At 42.3% G+C, this 20,261-nt stretch overlaps 1 protein-coding gene across 1 annotated transcript in view; it reads left to right on the plus strand.

Annotated features, from left to right (window-relative positions):
- The window catches only part of LOC309890936 (ATPase family AAA domain-containing protein 2-like), a gene marked incomplete at both ends in the record, with an annotated part of 165,559 nt that overhangs the window by 81,048 nt on the left and 64,250 nt on the right, over nucleotides 1-20,261 (plus strand). Inside the window, 2 exons of the mRNA XM_082785327.1 lie at nucleotides 491-581; nucleotides 1,009-1,247. Coding sequence (XP_082641453.1) covers nucleotides 491-581; nucleotides 1,009-1,247 — 330 coding nt within the window. The remainder of the gene's footprint in view (nucleotides 1-490; nucleotides 582-1,008; nucleotides 1,248-20,261) is intronic.

The following is a 20,261-nucleotide window of genomic DNA, read 5'->3' on the forward strand; positions in this document are numbered from 1 at the left end:
GCAATTGGAAGCATTGTGCCAGAAGTGCTTTCTGTGAATTTACTGACTGGAAAGCAAATGTGATGAAGTAATGAGACTGTCCCAATGAAAGCTTGCTAAGTTTTAGAGAAGTTCTTTGGACAGCAAAGAAATGTTTCTGGATAAAGTTTTCATTACAGTATTTTCCTCTGGGTCCTTAGGTCTTGTAGTTTGGAAACTTGTTATTGAAGCTATAAATGCCTTTTCTCACTGTAGGTTCCTAGAAAAAAGTGCAGTGTAACAAATAAGAAATATTCAATTTCCTGGTTGAAAATGCAGAGTGTATATTAAATAACTGTAAAATACTTGAAAGTTGAGCAAGTAAGAAAAGCGTATTAATAGATGAGGGGTTTTGAGGGAGGACTGTTTTGTTTTTTGTTGTTTGTTTGTTTGCCTTTTGGTTTGTTTGTTTCTTGTTGGTATTTTTAAGGAAAACTTGGGACAAGCTAAAATGCAATGATTTTGCTTCCAGGCTAGAAAAGAAATTGTCAAGATTCATACTCGTGACTGGACCCCTCAGCCACCGGACATGTTGCTTGATGAACTAGCTGAGAAATGCATTGGTAAGACTGAAACAGAAACGGATTCTTGCTTGTGACCAAGTTGTAAAGAACCTTAGCTTGTACCAGGCAGTACCCATGCTCTTGTGCCTTGCTGCACAAGTAGTCAACGAGGCAGCTGGCACACCTTCATAGCAATCTGAGTGAGATGCTTTCATCTATTTACTCTTTGTTGTCGTTCCTCTTGTTGTCTAAGAACGTTAAATGGTTCTGGGGCATCTTCCTCAAGAGTATAGTTTTTGATGAGGAGTCTGCTTCAGCTGCATAAGCGCAGGATATCAGGCAGTGAGCAACATGAAACTTCCCTGCAGAGCGGTAGCACTTTGAATTCCCTGTTAAGCTGTTTGGTTTTGGCATTACAAATTCTTTAAATGTTGCATGTTGTAAACCTGGGCCTTGACTGATGTAACGTTTGATTTTTGTTTGTTAGGATACTGTGGTGCAGATATCAAATCCCTCTGTACTGAAGCTGCGCTGTGCTCTCTACGCCGATGCTATCCTCAGATTTATGCAAGTAGGGAGAAATTGCAGCTAGATGTTAATTCTATTAAAATAAAAGCGAAGGACTTTTTCATGGCTATGAAGAAGGTTGTTCCAGCTTCAAACAGGATCGAGACTTCGCCCGTACAAGCACTATCACCCATTTTCAAGCCACTTTTTCAAAGATCAGTAGAGAATATTTTACAAGTTGTGCAGAAGATCTTCCCGCATGCACAGCTTGCACTAAAGGAGGACCGACAGCAAGGTATAACCACAGCATCCACTTCTTTATAATTCTGCTAAAGCAAAAACTTGTGGTTTGTGCAATCAACTTAAACCTTTCAGAAATAATGGTGGTAGAATTTTATTATTTGCATGTGCGTGTCTTGTTTTTGGGCAAGTCTGGAATATAACGCATAGGTTTTATTGTGGATTCGAAACTGAAATGCCAAATGGAAGCTCTGAATGATCAATACACAGTAAAGGACGATGCGTTCTCTACTGAAGCATGCTGCTTCTGACGGCAGCTAAGATAATTAGCATTTGTAGAGGTTGACTTGAGGTTTGAAGTATAAGGCACCTATTTTTCTTTAAAAAATCAAAACTCAGATCTTTGGAGGGGAAGCATTTCTAGGTCAATGTTTCTAATTCCTTTCTGAAGAATGTCAGGACCAGGATACAAGTATACCTGGTCTAAGCTGAATATTGTTTTAGTTATCATCATTTTTAACCAGTCTCCTAATTTAAATGTTTGTGGATCGTACTATACACGTGAGATCAATTAGCATTGATACTTACTAGATGAATGGAATTCTGTGGCCATCACATCCTTTATCCCCGTGCTTTCATTGTGGGAACCTCCTCCAGAAAGAAATGGTCTTGTTTGTTTCTTTTTTAGCTATTTAGCAACTGCAGAAAGTGTTTGTAATCTCCTTTATTCTAAGGGGGAGAAAAAAATCACCAAGAGTAGCATACCTTATACGTACACATCAGTGGGACTTAGTAGAGCTTTGTAGGGCCTTGTGCCATCTCCTTAGATCTGTGGTGGGCTGAACTCTAGGAAATAGCTTTCAGTGTGTGCTCTCAAATGAAGAAAGGGTTTTGGCACTGATTTAGAAGCTGTATTAATGGAAGAGAAAGAGACAAAGGCTATTCAGGAAAGTTAACAAACCTCTTTTGCCTTTCAGAGCATTTCAGTCCTATTTTACAAGATGATATGTTTGACAGTGATGACGATGCATCCTTGGTTTCTGGAGATGAATTAAAAGATGGAATGCCTGACGGACCAGAGAAAAAATGCCTCTGTTTCAGCAGGTAAAGAAAGATAGATCCCTGTTACGTTTAAACTCTCAGGTCTGCTGAGTTTTTGTAAACATTTCCAGCTGTTAAAAGTGCGAGGGGTGGTAGACGAAGGGGCAACATCAAGTTTGTGTGTTGAAGGGGTGCTTGGTATTCACAAGAAGAAAGGGTGGAGGGACTAAAGTTGTAATGAAGTTGCTCTGAATGACCAAATTGAAAAGCCCAGGCTTCTCTTCGTAAGCCAAAGTGATCCGTAGACTACCAGAACACGTTGACTTAATCCATGGCATTCTTTGAAAGACTCAAGACCACATAAATGTGCTGTCTGTCCTTTTAGCTAAAAATACCCCAACTTTATGGGTTTGTGTTGCCACCTTTTGCCCTTCTGTTTTCCAGGATTGTTAAACCAGTAGTGAATTATGTAGCAGAAAGAAAACTGAGAAATGGCTTGTTAAAACACCTTGAGAAAAAATTGAATGGTGTCTTTATTTGTTAAGCCACCAAGTTGTGTTAATCTTGTGCTATTTTAGTATGGAAGTCATGCAAGCCCACAGTTGGAAAGTTAGATCATGTTGTCACAGCTGGATCAGTTATTTTTCTCCGTTTCTATTGCTGTGCTGTCCAGAAGATTTTCTGTGCTTTAGAGCAAGGCTAAGTCTCTAGCATCTTTGATTTAAGCCAGCAGAGGTACAGCCTGATTGTAGTGGGGAAACAAATGCTCCTCACCAATTTATTTCCTAGTAGTAAAGCAAGATTGCAGGGATATTAATTTGCAGTCTTGGTTTAGTTAAGAATAGGAAAAACAAGGGGAGAAGATGAAACAAAGGGAAGAAGGTGAAACAATTGGAATGAGTGAATAACTTAACTGGAAATCTTTCATGTATTTAATGTACCGCTGCCATTTGGATTATTTGGGGAGGGAAAAGAAAGTCTATAGGAAAATTACTTGGAACATCTGTGTGTCTATTCAGCACCTCATTTATAAGCTTGTTTTCTTAACTCTTGTTCTAGGAGTGCTTTCTGCGAACCAACATCATGCCAGCCCCGTCTGCTAATAGCAGGAAAAGAAGGGTACGGCCAGGTTTCTTACGTGGCACCCGTGGTGTTGCACGTTTTGGAGAAGTTTCCCGTTCACACCCTGGACCATTCTGTTCTGCTTACAAACGTTGCACCGCCAGAAGAAATCTGCAGACAGGTACCTTTTTTCTTTTTCTTCTCATCGGATTCACTGACTGTATGTAAAGGATCAATCGAGTTGCAAGTAAGGTGAGCAAAATTCATTGGTAATGGAGGTGGCCTTGTTTTAAAGTTGCTTCTGTCTGAAAATCCCCTTTTCTTTTAGACAGCACCACAAACAATCTGGATATTGTACATGTCGACATTTTCCATACCCAATTTTACAGTGAGGCTGTTGCTAGCAGCTCAGGAAGCTGGGTGGTGTTGCTAATAAACATCTCTTTGTGGAAAGAAATGCTGTTCATGTCACTGGGATCCAGAAAGTAGTTCTCATTGCCTCCTAAGACTGTGTGCTCCCAGTAGATGGCTCTGTATCAGACTGCATGTCGGCTACTTTTTGTAGGCTTCTTCTAAATTGTATTAGTAAGGCAACCAAGGTTTGGGGCTTCTGTTTATTTTGTTTTCGCACGGACATACACAACTTGTGCTGTTGCAGTATGTGCACTAAAAGCATTAACATTCAGAAAACACTTCATTTGCACGGTGATGTGGTTTTAACAAGAAAAAATGACCAGATTTGGTGTTTTTACTTTTAGGCAGGAAATCCATTTTCTTGTTTGGCATCACTACCTTAAAATATTTTTACCTTTAGTGGAAACGTTTGAGAGCCATACAAGTAAGGACAGACATGTTACACGACTGAATACTGATGTGTCCCTTAAGAGGGACATTTCCTTTCTTTGTTATGCGATGATTGTGGCTGTGGCCATATAGCTACGGTGTCTAGCCACTGCCTGAATATATCCTTCCCATCTTCTGACTAGAGTTCTCCGAATACTGATAATCTGAAAGGGTGCACAGAGAAATTCCTTATGTGAAAGGATGCTTGCCACTCTGTTCACGTAGTTTCATTTCATGGGGCAGTCAGATGGCTATGTAGCTATGTATTAAGAGGTTCTTGTACGTGTTTTAGTTTTCTTACGCAAGCTTTCCTTTTCACTAGCTGATCCGAAATGCTCAGAAGACAGCACCAAGCACAATTTATGTCCCAGATATCCATTTATGGTGGGACAACGCTGGACCTGCCTTGAAACTTACTTTTCTAACTCTACTACGTAACATTCCAGCACTTTTGCCAGTTTTGCTGCTTGCTCCGTCTGATGTACGTCACTCAGATCTCCCAGAAGAGGTATTTGTCAATACTTTTCTTACTATTTCTTCAGTGTCTTGTAATTTATGAATGCTTTCAACATCAAACTGGTGTGCTTTCTTAAATGCATGCTGTTATTACTCAGGCACCCTAACAAATCACTTAAAATTTGCTTAGAGAAAAAGAATACTGTGAAAGCATCTGCTTAAGGTTTTTTCTGAGTCAAGCAAGTGACTTTCACCCCCTTCTCACACATGCAAATAATAAATTAATACAATAATTCTGGTGGCTACAAAGTGGTTCAGTCAAGAATATGCAGTGCTTGAAATGACAAGAGGATGTTTTTACTGAAGAGATTTCTTCTGACAGTCTGCCATTCCATGCTCTGTTGGGTAAACTGCTAATAATGCAATTTAGTAGAGAATTGAAACACTTTGATTGAAAAATAAATAAATAAATCAGTTTCTTTCTTCATATAGGCCAAAGCTTTCCAAGGTGGAAAGCTGAGTTCCAATTTCTGCTCAATTCCAATTTCTTCTCTCAGTCACTGGGGGAAGAGAACGGGTCTAACCTAGACGTGTTTATTATCAACTGCTTTGAAAGTGCTTGAGTTCCCACAGAAGTTTTTGTACAGGCTGTAAATTCCTTCTAAAAGAAGTAGTGAAATTCCTCACCTACCTTTTAATACTAGAACTTGAAAATGGAGGAAGACGTAGAGGTACTAGCTACTTCAGACACCTTTTGGGAGAGAAATAAAAACTCAGCAAAAAGCCCTCACTTGTCTGCTGAAGTCTTTCTCTTCCCTCGATAGCCATAAAGGTTCTAAGTAAAGGCTGCAGCAAGGCAAGTAAATACAAAGGAGGCGCTGTTGGATGTGGTGAAAGCCATTACTTTACCAGTGTAGCGTACAATCCCTTCAGCGAGCTTTAATTCTACAGGTGATTCTTAAAGGTGATATTTGAATTTGCCGTGCCAGCCTGTGAAAATGTAGCGTTTTAAGGCCAGGAAGATAACTTTTTTCAGTTTGTGTTCTTCAGGTTATTCTTAATTTGAAAAGGTACTCGTCTTTTTGGAATCGAAGATGAGTTTTTTGTGGCCTTAAATCTGAAATGTCTCTCCTCCTTCTGCTTTAGATGCAAAAATTATTTAATACGGAATTTGGAGGTGTGCAATATTGAGTTGCCTGGTAGGGCAGAGAGAGCAGCCTTTTTTTGAGGACCTAATTCTAAATGAAGTGGCTAAGCCTCCTGTAAAGAAAAGAGGTGAGGAGGATATGAGAAGTACATCTAAAACTTTCCTATCGAAGTTACTAGCTCGTTGGTCTTTGCTTTGGTGGTCATTTTCTGTCAGTAATTTGTCATATGCTTGTATTTGAGTACTGTAAATTGGCTAATTTTTCCTGATGAATTGAAGTTGATCGGACATTGGAAGTTGTGCCTGTAGCACCACCAGCTGAGCCTCAGAAGCCACAAGAGGAAGAAGTAAAGATGCTGGAGGAGGAAGAGAAGGATACCTTGCGTGACCTTAGAATTTTCTTGAGGGACGTTACTCACAGACTTGCCACTGACAGACGTTTCAGGGAATTTGCAAAGCCCGTTGACCCACAGAAGGTAAAGTAGTGCTGATCCGTGTGTGTCTGTAACTTCTTAGTGTTTGTACTTCTCAGCGTTTTGGGGAAGGTTCAACTTTGTTTTTAGGGCTGCACTGTTAGGATTTTGCAAGAAGCAGAGGCAGTGCTTTTACTTCTGCTGACTCTCAAATGTGTCTTATGGGATTATTCGCTGAAAGCCCTGGTTTCATTCTAAAAAGCCAGTCCAAATGCCAACACAGTTTGCTCGTGAAAAAGCTTTGATATGTAGGCGTGTCACAGCACTGAAAAGCACAGAGATCTTTCCTTATAATGACAAACAGTATTTACAGGACTACTTGAATGAAGTCTAAAGCCCTTTCTTGGACTGTCAGTTCCTGTGGGAACAGGAATAAGAGCAGCAGTTTGTAAAACTAAGTTTTGAGATCCTGTTCTCTGTTTCATCTGGAACTCCTCAATAGGAATCAACCATAAGTGCAGTGTGTTTTCTTTTTCCTCCAATTGGCTGCTTAGATGCCTTTTTCTCCTTAATTTATGAGATAAGCCTAAACTAGGGGCGTATATGTCAAAGACAGATGTAACTTGAATATACCTGGGGATCAGCAAAGTCGTCTTCATGTGGGCCTCCACTGGCTTTTCTTCCCCTTTTCTCCTAGGTTCTTGAGCTGTGAAAAATCTAGACAGATACATATGTCCTCATCTGAACTGGTCATTAGTCTCCTCTTCTGGTCTGAGGGAAGAAATGAACACCTCAGGGTCCAGTTATCTCATTCTAAAGTAGATGCCTGCAACAGGTACTTCACAGGTGCAATTCATGCACCTTTTCCTCAATGTCGACAACAAAGAGAATGCCGGATGGCTTGCTCAGCTTTCACTGTTGTGATTTTCTGAAGCAAAGTGAAATGAATCTCCCACCCTCAGTGTTTCTTCTCTACCATGCACGTGCTTCTGACCTCCCTACTTCTTGTTGTCCTCTCGTGGCCGCTCTAATGAAAAATGAAAGAGCCCTTCCATTTTTGAGAAGCAAACTGGTTAATTTCAGCATCTTCTGATGCATCGCAAATGTTCAGGGTTTTTAGGAAGTCGTTTATTTAAAGTTTTCAGAATAATTTTGGTAGACAGTGTGCAAGTTTAAGAAAACCTCTGAATGCTTGTATTTGATCTGCAGGTACCTGACTATGCCACAAGGATTAAAGAGCCGATGGATCTTTCAACAGTTCTGACTCAAATTGACTCGCGCCAGTACCTCGCTGCCGGAGACTAGCTGAAGGACATCGATCTAATCTGTAACAATGCCTTAGAGTACTACCCGGATCAAAGATCTACAGGTGAGGATGTGCTTTTTAGCCCTAGTTTAAAAAATCTGTCAAACATATAGATGGATAAATGCTGTGTGCGGACAATAGACTTCGGATGGATTAGATGATTTTGGACGTCCAGACTGTAAATATTTTATCATTTTGCTACTTGGGCATGGAATTGTGATATAAGTGTTCCCAAGGAACTAGTGCTTTTGTTTTAATTAACTTCGATGTTGTTATGCTGAAAATATTCACTGAGAGAACCTTTCGGAACCAACCTATGAAGAAAGCAATTTTTTTCTGTGATCAAAACAGTTTCATTGGTTGGTAGACAACATTCAGTTAAAGTGTGTAAAATTTCAGATCGTCACAGCGCCTATGTTTTGGAAGGCATTGCATATTCAATGGTGAGGAACGAAATGGATACAGAGTTTAGACGACTTTGTGAACAAATTAAAGAATCTCATGAGAAAAGAGGTACGTGCTTTAACACTAAGGATTTGAAGACTTGTCTCTGCATTTGTAACTGAAAATGCACGATGAAGATCTTTGGTATCTATTCTTTCTTGCAAGGTCGCACCGCTGCAGCGTGTGCTCCATGCGACAACTCCAAGTCACCACAGCAGAACCCTGCTACTGAAGACGAGAAACCAGATGAAGAGAGTAATGAAAATGAGGAGATGCCAGCGGCACCTGTAGATGCCAGTACACCCATTTCTAATGGCAAGTTGCATTTTATTCAGCTGCACTTGTCATTCATACCTTCTCCGTTTTTGAGGCGCAACAGGTGTCTCTGATGCCTGGCTCTTTATGGCAGAGGTATTTTGTTTTCAAATTGACTTCCAAATGGGAGAGAGAAATCCAGAGGTCATTCATTCAATATAGCGATGAATTAAAGTTCAAAGAAAGTTGGTTCATTTGATGTACTCTTACTGGAACTTCATTTTGTAAACAGAACGACCCCCCACTCAAGGATATGACAGCTTCCCTCCCGTACTAAAAATGATAGTGCTCACCCTTGTAGGAGCAGCAATGTGAAGAAGGTCAAGGGCAGTAAGAAGGGTTCGAAGCTTTGATATAACAAGCCTTTCACTTTTTTTGACAGAGCTCCTAATAAGGATCTTTAGCAAGGTCTGGAGATGGGAGAAAAACTCAAACTAGATTTTAATTCTAGGATGTATAATGTCAAGCTTGACTGTTCCTCTGAACAGTCAATTGAATTTAAATTTTTTAATTTAAATTAATTAGTTTATTTTTTTTAATTTAAATTCAATTGAATATAAAGTTTTTTGTTGTTGTTGTTGTTTTTTACGAAACACTAATTTTATGTGAAAGGTTTTGCTGCAATATCTTTTTGCCAAGGATATTAAGCTTAAGTTATCCACAAGAAAACGGTGGGGAAAGGGAAGCTTTAGTTTTGAAAGCTTTTTTTTTTTTTTTTTTTTTTTCTCTCCAGGTTTTTCTTGAACACAGCAGCATTTCAGTGTCTGCCTGCCATTAGTTGCCCCACTACCAAGTCAGGAGGGTCAATTAAACTTGCGTGAGGCAGAATTTCTTTATCTGAATCTACGTGGTTCACATAAATATATTCTTGTTTCCTTCTTTCCCTAGGATTATTCTTCTCCCAGTATTGAATGTTTCAACGGACACCGTTGAAGATCAATGAGCAAAAGCATCCTGCGGTGTTCAGTCTCCAGCTTTGAAGAAAGTATGGCGATACTGAGGGGAAATGTCAAGAGAAGATGCTTTTCAAGGTACTGTATTTCTATATGTTCAATCTCTGTTCGATTTGTAGATTGAAAAGCAAGAGAGAAAGCATGTGCAGTGAGTTGTGGCCTGATAAACCTCCGGCTAAAATCAGCAGAGGCCTATGAGCATGCTGATGGCGTACCAGTACCTTAAAACTAGCATCCCTCTTCTCAGTGAAAGTCTTCTGCTTTTCTAAAAAAACCTGTTTTTTTCCCCAACCCCTTTGAGGTGTTGTTGTGGTTTAACCCGGCCGGCAGCTAAACACCACACAGCCCTTCTGCAACCCTCCACCTCCCTCTCTGGGATGGGGGAGAGAAACGGGACAGTGAAGCCCGCGAGTTGAGATAAAGACAGTTTATTAAGACAGGAAAATAATGATGATGATGATGATGATGATGATGATGATAGTACTGCTACTAGTAATGTGTACAAAACAAGTGATGTACAATGCAGTTGCTCACTACCCGCTGACCAGTGCCCAGCGTAACCCCTAGCAGCCCGGCTGCCCCGCCCTATCCATGGTGCAGCGTGTTGCCATAAGGCATAGAATTCTTTGGCCAGTTGGGGTCGGCCATCCTGAGTCTGTCCCCTCGCAGCTGTTGCTGTGCGCCGATTCTGATCGCCAGTAGGACAGTGAGACACCGAAAGGTCCTTGGCTTGTTGTAAGTACTGCTCTGCAGCAATTGAAACATCGGGGTGGTATCAGCACTCTTCTAAACATCCTTTCACACATTCTAAGCCAAAACATAGCAACCTACCCGCTACTAGGAGGAGAACTAACGCTGTCCTAACTGAGGATACATGTCCTAACAGAAACCAGGACATGTATCTTTTCCACTTGGGTGCTATTGCTCATAATTTTGAGAATTCAACATGAGCAAGCTAGGAAATGTGGGTACATACAGAACCGCGTGTATATGGCACGCAACAGACTTGGGATGTGGATCCTGCGTGAGGCCTACAGGCTTCTCTTTGTATACCATGGAGCACTGGCTTGTAAACATGGTGAAATTTCCCATCCTTGATGGGTCTAATACAACAAGTCCTTTCTCCCTTCTCTGCCCTGTCCTCTTTCTTAATGTAGGCAGTTGAGAAAGCCAAAATTGGAACGAAAAAAAGAATATAACACAGGTAAGTGGCTGTAAGTCCCCGGGATACCTATTTACGCTGGTTACTGAAGAGGATGGCACTTGGTCACTCCATGGCTTTCATTTGGCCCCAAAGCCTTCTGTAGTCAGCTGAATTCACTCCTCAGTGACTTTTCTGTGAAGAGAGGTAGGTGCAAATAGGAGATTTTATGAATTCCTTGGGGAGGGAGCAGTGTGAATTGCAGCTTGGTAGGCACAAAGCAAACTGTTCTAATTGTGCAAAGTAAATCGATACTTGATAAGTTCAAACTCAGTTTTATAGCTGGCAAGCACGAAAGTAAACCTTAGCTGTGATCCTAGCAGCACAGTGGTGTAGCTCTTCCCTTCCCCTTGTCCTCTTGGCTCTTTTAATGACAGTGCAAGCAACCAACCTGTGCCAAAGGGTGCTGTATGGCAAACAATGGGCAGGCTTTTTTCTAAAAAGCACGAGTTTGAGTTATGTGGTGTTTGGGTGTTTCTCTTGAAACGGTTCTTCCCTCCTTGAGCTGTTAGATCCTAATGCAGGAAATGGAAGTGCTGCATGCATAAACAGAGTAATCAAACATACACCTCTTAGGAAGAGGCTTGCAATGTCCTAGTGTTTGTTTTGAGCACTGTTAGATACAGTTTGACATGAATGGAGTGAAAACACCTTAGAGAAAGGTGTTGATTGTTCTCACTTTTCCAAGACAGAAATAAGTGGAGTAGATTTCCCTCCTGCATGGAACAAAAGTTGCACGTTTGTTTTTGTCTGGCTAGCTTTCAGTCTCTTTAAAAATTTCCCTACAGGTCCCAGTTTTAAGTAGACAGTTTAAACGTGCAGAGCGATAAAGAAGTGGAATGCAGTGGTTGTGACACCAACTTCTGATCTGAAATGTAAAGAAAACTCAATCTACTTCAGGGTGCCTTTTTTGTCTGTCTGTTTCCATTTTACAAGAGCAACGGTGAAATAAGGAGAATCCCATCTTCACTGTTTCAAAAGACTTTGTTTCTGCGTTTCAGTCACCAGAACATTGAGGAGTAGAGCTGGTGCAAAAACTGTGAGACGAGTCCACGGAGAAAACAGGGACTTGGAGCTGCGCCGCAGCTGTAGAGTCGGACACAGTCGGTACTCGACTACTAACTCGTCCATTCTATTTGACAAACTTATGACAAAGTAAGTCATCTTTTCTTGCAGACCTCTTAGAATGATCTTTCTTCGCAAGCCTTTGCACTATGGCATGATGTTGGCCTCGACTTGCTCTTTATTTTGACAGCAAAGAGGTATGGCTGCTCCTGGCATTTCCTTCCTGTTTACAGGGAGACACCGTTACCTGGCTAGATAAACAGATTTTCTTGAAGGTGCTATTTCAGCATATAAGAATTGATTTAAAAAACAACAACAACCACAAAAGTGCTTCATGGCTTGCTAGTTTTGTAATCTCACATTTCTCCAGGAATACTTGATTTGCTGCATTTCACCATTACACTCGTCAGCGCCGCTGATTCTGGTTTATCACTATTTGCATTGCAAATCTCCTTGTCCAAAGCTTAAACTGATGTATGCACTGCTTGAAAACAAAACCTGAAGTTGCAGAGCAGAAGACTCAAGTCATTATGTTAGCCGCTGTGTAACCATACTGCTTTCCAAGCATAAGATGTCCAGCTTATTTTGTTTCTATGAAGAGTTTAAATGGCTCCCGTTAAGCAAAGATGTCCCCACACTGATACTTACTATTAAGCAAGGATTCCACCTCCTTTGGCTGAGGTCTGCTCCCTTACTCACATTGGAACATTCATCCAAGTAGCCTGCAATTCCACACTGTCGGGGGAAAGTCCATAGAATAGAAAAGGTTCCTCCAGTCTCTTCCTCAGCCTTTTTTTTTGAAGCATGCAATAAAGCAAAACATTCACAGGCTGCCCTTCCATGCAAAACAAGGCAAATTAGTAAGACAGGAGCCACAAAACTGATTGTCCTTTAAAGTTAAAATGAGATTTGAAATAGATCGAGTTAGCAAGTGTTGTAAGTCTGTAGCTAAGTCTGGTTTTGCCAATGCAGCACAATTCCCTATCACGTAGCCAGAGCTGCTTCTGTAGCTCCAAGAAGCAAAACTGCTTTGACAAAATACTGTGTCATCAAAGCATTCGTTGGCTCAGTAGGCACGGCTCAGGTTCAAGAAGTTTGTGAAAAAATGAGTACTAACAGAAGCAGCAGGGTCCAAAGAAACACTTTATGTCCCCACTGCGAAATGAGGGGCTTTACCTTGAGTGTTATGCACACTGTCAATAGAAAAGCACTGTAACAGAATCTGCCACGGCAGTTTGCATGTTACTGAAAGACCATCAGAGTGGGACTGCAGCAAGATCATTGCGAAGTTACAAAAAAAAACATGTGGGGGTGGGAGTTTAGTTGCGTTCGATAACACAATCTTAGATAAAGATTTTGGTCTTAACGTAAAAGTAAGGATGTCTACTGATCTCTTCAACTCCAACAACTGAAGCCCAAGTCTGAAAAATCGCCTTTAAGAATGCAAAGAAAATATTTAACTCTTCTGTATGTTCATACTTTGCTATCAAGCAAAGGAATGAATGCTGATGCCTTAACTATGTAGGGCTGTAGCTTTAAAAACGTTAAATGTACGTGAAATTATTTGGGGGTGTTTTCACATGCAAAGCCTAATGCAGTGCATGCAAGCCCTGTCATCTTCTTCGTCTAGTAGTGTCGCGTTAAGGGGTGTAGCCGATTGACCGTCATGGGTCCCGTCGGATTCAGGGTGCTGAACTATCACGGTCACGGATTCACCAACAACGCAGTACGGCCTCGCTCTAGTCGCATTCAAGGAGAACTCTCACAGCTAGGAAGAATGCAATTAAGTGCAATTTCTTACGGCGACAGGTACACAGGTTCTTTGGATTGTCAGTGATAAATTCACTGTCTGCAAAAGCAAGCTAGCGTGCATGAAATGCACAGGTACACAGCCTAGGTATTAAGACATTAAAAAGCATCAAAACTATAGAGATTTCTAAGATTCCACAGAGACGCCTGGTATAAGCAAGCGTTCAGATCTTACCCCACGGCGTCCCAATGGAGTGGGGGTGGGGGAGTGAGAGGCTCAGCCTGTCGAGTGATGTCAGAAGGAATCCTTCCTGATAGTATCTTCCCTAACATCCCCTTTCTCTTAAAGCAATTGATATTATTTTCTATCTTTAAGGTGGAGCTTGAGTGACTCTAGTCGTGCATATCTTGGTTGTGCTTGGTAGAAATGATCTCACTTGCGTTTAAAGGTACAGGCTCTGAGAAATTCCGAGGGCGTGCTCAGTGAGGGGTGGTTGCACCTTGGAGGCGGGTAGCTTTTGGGATGGAGGTGTGCTTATGATGCCTAGTCGCTTAAGGCGATTACTCCACAAGTAGTAACTTAGTGTTGATTTAACTCCAGCATATCTAAAACATAAGAAGGATGTTAGTATGGAAGAAGCCGATGAAACCAGTCCTTAAATCTTACTACTTATTGTGCGTGAGCAGACTGGCGTGAGTTTTAGCTATACTGGCAAATATCAAACCACACCTGTGTCGTCCCAAAGCTGGGAAAAAAAAAAAAACAAAAACAAAAACAAAACCAAGGAAATGTTGAAGCAAATAGGGAGGCCTGTAGCTTGTGCAGTCTTTTAGCTGAGAAAATAAAGAAGGAGAGAGACAGGTAGCCTTGAGCTAGCAGAAGCAAGGAAGAGAAGGGCTAAAAGGGAAAAAACAGGAAGGAGAACACCAGCTCCAGACTGACCTATAGTAACCTTTTTCTCATTAAGGGTCATTAGCACATTAAAAATCACACCTGTCAAAATGCTAATCTATGCTAATGTGGGATTCGGTGTGTGTCCCCCCTCTCCTGTTCCCCCTCCCCCCCGGTATTCCTCTGTAATGCACAAGCTCAGTGGAGATAAGTTAGGTGAGCTGTAATAACCAATCCAAAGGAGCCAAAGAGAGAGTTTTCACAAGTTTCCTGTGTATAAATGACGGTGATTCGAGTCAGAGGTGTGCTTGCTTTGCGAAAGATGGCCAAGTACCTGACTCTGCAGAGTTCTATAAGTAATTATATAATTAAAAGACCTTCGTGTGCATTCCGACTCTGGGTGCTTATTGGCGCGGTGCACTCTGCACGAGCCTGCAGACAACATCTGTACTCAGTGTCATGCCTACAGACAACCCTTTACTGTTGGGACCTGCATATTTTTCTGTGCATTCAACACAACCCCTTTGGCACAACTAGTTAACCACGTAGCTGCCAGTCCACCACTCAGTTGCACTTGTGAAGAGGAAAAGCTATTTCCGTCTACTGGAGGAGCACATCCTCTAAATGCAAGCTTCACTCAGCTGGTCATTTACTGCGGGACAAGATTTGAAAAGTGTTGTTGAGTTCTGGGTTTCCTGCTTACAGGAAAAATTAAGTGCTAGATCGCCCTCTACTCCGCTTTGTCTGCTGCATTTAATGGAGATTAAACTGATTTCGTTTGCTCCTCCGTTTATGGACAATGAGCTGAAGGAACAGGTACAGCACATTAGCCTGGAATGCCTTCCCTCCCAACCAAAGTAAACTGGAGCTGTAACTAACACAAGCAGAAGCAAGGCTTCTGTGTTTTCAGCTGAATAAAGTTCCAACAAAATCATCCTCTGGGATTTGAAGCTTACTTCACATGACATGCCAACGACTCTTTTCCCTCCATTGTAAAGCGGATCCCTGCTGTTAGTTGCTCTAGAAGCAAAGGAATCATCGGTTTGGTTACCAAATAGCCGCTTCTGCAAACGAGAAGTGTTGTGCTCTCTCTTCCCTTTGAATGACTCCACACTTCTCATCAGCTACTGGATTGCTGACCTAGAATCAGAGAACATCCCAAGGTGGAAAGGACTCCCAATAATCACCAAGTCCAACTCGTGGCTCCACACAGGACCACCCCAAAGTGAGACCCGATGTCTGAGAGCATTGTTCAACACTTGTTGACCTCCGTCAGGCTCGGTGCCATGAGCAGTGCCCTGGGCAGCTGTCTCAGTAGCCAGCCACCCCCTCAGCGCAGCACCTGAGGCGCACGGGGCTCGGCGGGGCGGCCTGGGAGGGGAGGACGGCGGGGCGAAGTGGCAGCTCCCTCAGAGCCGTCTCCCCGCCGCCTCGGCCGCATGCCGTGGCTTTTTCGTGTCGGGGCTTTTTCATGTCGTGCCCTCGGTCTCTCGCCGTGGGTGAGATGCTGCTCCCCAGCGCGGACCCCTTGCGCGCGGGGCCTGCCCGCGGCGGCGGCGGGAGGGAAATCCCAACCCCAAAGCCCTCCCGGCAGGGAGAGCTCGGGGTGAGGGCCGATCCGGCACCGACAGTAAACACACGCCGGAGGAAACGCTCTGGTTTTAGCCATGAGCAGCGCGGCCAGGTTCACAAGGCGTCACGCTGGAGCTCCGAGTTCGGCGGCGTTCCGAGGCCGTTGTGGCGGTTGTGGAGACGGCCCTGGCTGAGGTGGCTGCTGCTGTCGCTGCTGTCCCCTCTGTCCCTGCTGTTGCCGCTGTTGCCGCTGTTCCCGGACCTTGGAGACCCCCGGCGGCTCCCTGTGCCAGGCCCTGTGGCCCCGGGGAGCTGCCCGCCGCCTCGTCAGCCAGCCCGGCAGCAATCCTGCCAGCACAGAATAGCCCACTGCGTTTCAGGGTAAAGTGACGATTAATTTCTATTTCCTGGCCTGGGTGCTGCTTTCTTCTTTAAGGAAGCTTCAAGGTTAAAGGTTCAACTCAGTTATGTCAGGGTTCAACTCCGTTTCATGAAGGGGCTCTTGTACGAAAGCTTAAGCTGGGATTGACTCTCTGCTAAGCGGAGGCCAAACGTGGACCTACTGAGAAGCAGGTCCTAAGTGATAACATTTTCTAAAGAGACTGCTAAACACATCTGAAGAGTGCTGCTGCAGAACTCTGAATGGGGGGATAGCAACTGTCTTAAGTGATCTGGAATCTTGAATTTACTTTTCAATGGACAAGAGGTGTGTCTCTCAAGGCAAACAAAGAGAGGAGTAACACCCTCTCTTGTCACTCATGTCAACATAAATTTATGCTCAGAGCGTAGGTGTAGGAACAGCATCGGTATGTATATGGAACATCGGGAGAGGAAGCTCTATCGGTATTTACAGTTTTTCTACTACCTTGCCAGAGAGACGTCATCTCCAAATGAGAAATGGATGTATTTTGAAACAGTGGTGGTGGATCGGATTTCTTCTTTCTAGTGTTAATATTTGCTCTTGAATCGTACTTAATAGCTGGTAACACCTCAATCAGTTGTCAAAAATAAACTTAAAAATGTGTAAGGCTTATCTCATTGGTCAGTATAAAGATCAAGGTCTTCCCTTCCCTTCCCTTCCCTTCCCTTCCCTTCCCTTCCCTTCCCTTCCCTTCCCTTCCCTTCCCTTCCCTTCCCTTCCCTTCCCTTCCCTTCCCTTCCCTTCCCTTCCCTTCCCTTCCCTTCCCTTCCCTTCCCTTCCCTTCCCTTCCCTTCCCTTCCCTTCCCTTCCCTTCCCTTCCCTTCCCTTCCCTTCCCTTCCCTTCCCTTTTTTTCTTTTTTCCTTTCCTTTCCTTTCCTTTCCTTTCCTTTCCTTTCCTTTCCTTTCCTTTCCTTTCCTTTCCTTTCCTTTCCTTTCCTTTCCTTTCCTTTCCTTTCCTTTCCTTTCCTTTCCTTTCCTTTCCTTTCCCCCCAGTATTGTTTTTCTGTTCTCCTTCTCACTGCAGTCTTGATTTTGTTTCTTGTCCCTTAAGTATGTTTCCAATGTGTTGCTGAAACATTTTCCCTTTCAATCCTAAAAAAGGAGCTGTCACTGGTGAAGATCGGAGCTTATCCCTGAGCCCAGGAGCTGTCACCTTAGTCTTCCAATCGGACAAGGACGACTTCATTTCTCATGTAAATGCATTTGTCAGGTTTGCGTATTGTTTTTTCAGGAATGGAAAGTGTGTATAGAATGGATTTAAAATCAATTTTAAATGTAAAACGTCAAGGCAAAAAAGTTCTAATTACAACCTCTGCACACAATTTGCCAGCTGTGGGACTAGGAGTTTTCTTATTTACTGTGTTTTGTTTAACGTGTCTGAAGTTTAATGGACAGCAATCAAGGCGTGCTAGAAATCTGAAAGCACTTTATGCTTTGTTCTCTCCGTCATTTTGGTATAACAAACTAGCTTATGTTTTAAACCCCCCATGAGGTTAGTGGTTTCCCTAAAGGTAACAAGTCCCTGTGTGCTACAGTAAGACAGTAACAAAACATGAAGTATAGAAGTTCATCCTGTCATTATTCAGCTTCTGCCTATGGACACACAACTACGCTTATTTAAAGCGGTATCACCTTGAAACCTAATCAGCATTTTAAAAAGGACTTTGTAGCAGTTATTGGCTTTTGTCCTGGAGGGCTGAGGTTTGTTTTGTTTTGTTTTACATTCAGCATTTCCGTTTCTAGCTTACATTCCCCTGTTGTTTTGCATGAGGAAAGCGTGAAACTTTAGAAAGGAGAACGGAAAGAGCTGCTTTTTAGTCTAACTTTTCAGTTTTTCGTAGGAGTTTTAAATGTGGTAGGAGTAAAACACCAGAAGTACTGCTGCCAAAGTTATATTCAAACTCGTCTTTCTTGGAGAAGCAGAAGAAGCCCAGGGAGAAATAAATTTGCAAACATGCTCTTCATGCTCTCCTTTCCCAAGATTTCTCTGAGATATAGCCCATCCTCTGTGGGTTTTGAGGTATATGGTTCCCAGGAGTGAAAAGGAGGGCCAAACATCTCTCCTCTTGGATCTCAGCATGCCAGGGCTTTAGTGTACTGCCACTTACGGCTCCGCTTTTTCACCTGGAAAAAGCGACCGCATGATGTAGACTGAGGAGCCCTCACAAATTAACTTGCCGTCACCAAGTGACGCCCAGAAAAGGTGTATTTAAAAGCTAGGCTCATTATAGAATCACAACAAACCCCTCATGACTGGTGCAGTAGACAGTGAGGTAGAGGGCGAGCCCTGGAAAGACAGAAGAAAAGTAGCAGTGAGTTCTGGGTACCTTTGTGCAGACGAAACAGAAAAACGCAGGCAGTGAAGTAATAGTGTTCCGTTACTAATGCCAGCAATAGATAATTGCAACAATTATCTATTAGATCATAGGTACTAATTAACAGATAATTGCGCAACTCCGGAAATCAATAAATAACTGATTCCCCTCAGAGAATGTCTTCTACATTTTTATATTAAAAAGACTCCAGAGTTGTAATGGATTAAAATCCTACGGAAGGGAAAGAAGTGGCATCAGCCACTAGTTCTGCAGAAGCGAAAAGTAATACTGATAGAGTTTAGATGGAAATTTTCACTTTGTGTGTTTAGTTTGGGGATTCTTTTTAAATCATTCATACCAGCGATTTAGTTCTTAAGGCTGTTTCTTTGAGATTAAGTGACAGGACTTCTGTTACTCTTTTCTTCTTGGAATGCTTCTTGATAGTCTTACGTCAACCAGAACTTCTGTCTCTGTCGCAGATGTGAACAATGACCGTAGCTAAGAAGCCCAAATCTTCAAAGCCTAAAAAGCCCTCTTCAAGGCGGTCTGGCAAATCCAAGAAACCAAGTCCTAAAATACTGATGTCACGCACCGCCAACTGGGGCCGGATAGTGCCTGCAGAAGATTCAAGCCAAGTCTCTGTGGCCCAAGGACGTGGAGGTGCTATTTACTGTAGATCATCTGAAAAATCTAAGGCTTTTGCCCCAAGAGATCTAAGTAAGTGTGCGTTTTATCCTGCCTCCATTGTCTTCAAAGCAAAAGTAGAAAATGCAGTTCTTACTTGTTGCACTGATAGAGAAGGGGACTACCGTGAACAAAGACTTGAAAAGCGAATCCCCTAAGGCAACTGAAGTGACTGATGTTACAGAAATTAATTTTGATATATTTACAGTCAACAGAGAAATATGGGGAGCTTTTTGTAATGCAGAGATTCCTCCATGTCTTTTCTGTTTTGCAGAGAAAAGTGTTTGATTGTTGCTATTCACAGCTTCCATTTTTCACAGGTTTTTTGAAGGATAACATTGCTCAGGAAAAGATCTGGTATCTGTAGGGGTACCGTCATTCCTAGTTCCTAGTTTTTACGTTTTTACCGTATAATTTCAAGTCTAAGTTTGTGGTTTAAGTTATAATACGGAAAAAAACAGTAGTTGAGTTAATCAGGTTAAAGATTATAGATGGAGAGGAACTTGGCATTAGGTGCTACAAACAGAATGGCAGTTAGCCTTGCCTTAGAAAAATTAAAATGGTTGACTAAAGTTTTTTTTTGTTTGTTTGTTTTTTTTTCCCCCAAAACATTGTGTTGACCAGCCAATTTGAATTTGGTGGTATTAAAGCTGTCTGCAATAAGTTTTTCTGGTTTGGATTGTAGCTAGCTCCTCTAGGTGCTCCTGCAGAATAGTATTTTTTTAAATACCTTTCTTCGAAACAAACAAACAAGATCTCTTTTTAAATTTAACTTTCTTGCAGTCGTTAATGATGGAATTGCTCCGCCACAGAGCATTCTTTTTCCACCTGAGAAGATTTGTATGGATTGGCAAGAAACACAAAGTGTTGGAGTTGGCCTGTACAATCTTGGCAACACATGTTTTCTTAATGCTACTCTACAGTGTTTGACCTACACACCCCCACTTGCCAATTACATGCTTTCTCTTGAGCACAGCCAGTCATGTGAGTACTTTCTAACAGTATTTTGAATCTGTTGGATAGCTCTGAAGGTGAAAGAACAGCAGTGATTCTGTGAGATAAGCTTATTTGCCTGATTTTACCTGTAGCAGCTGGCTTTGAGCACTGTATTAGC

This window comes from Aythya marila (assembly GCF_965140915.1).
Source record: "Aythya marila genome assembly, contig: HAP1_HAP1_SCAFFOLD_170, whole genome shotgun sequence".
Classification (NCBI taxonomy): Eukaryota; Metazoa; Chordata; class Aves; order Anseriformes; family Anatidae; genus Aythya; species Aythya marila.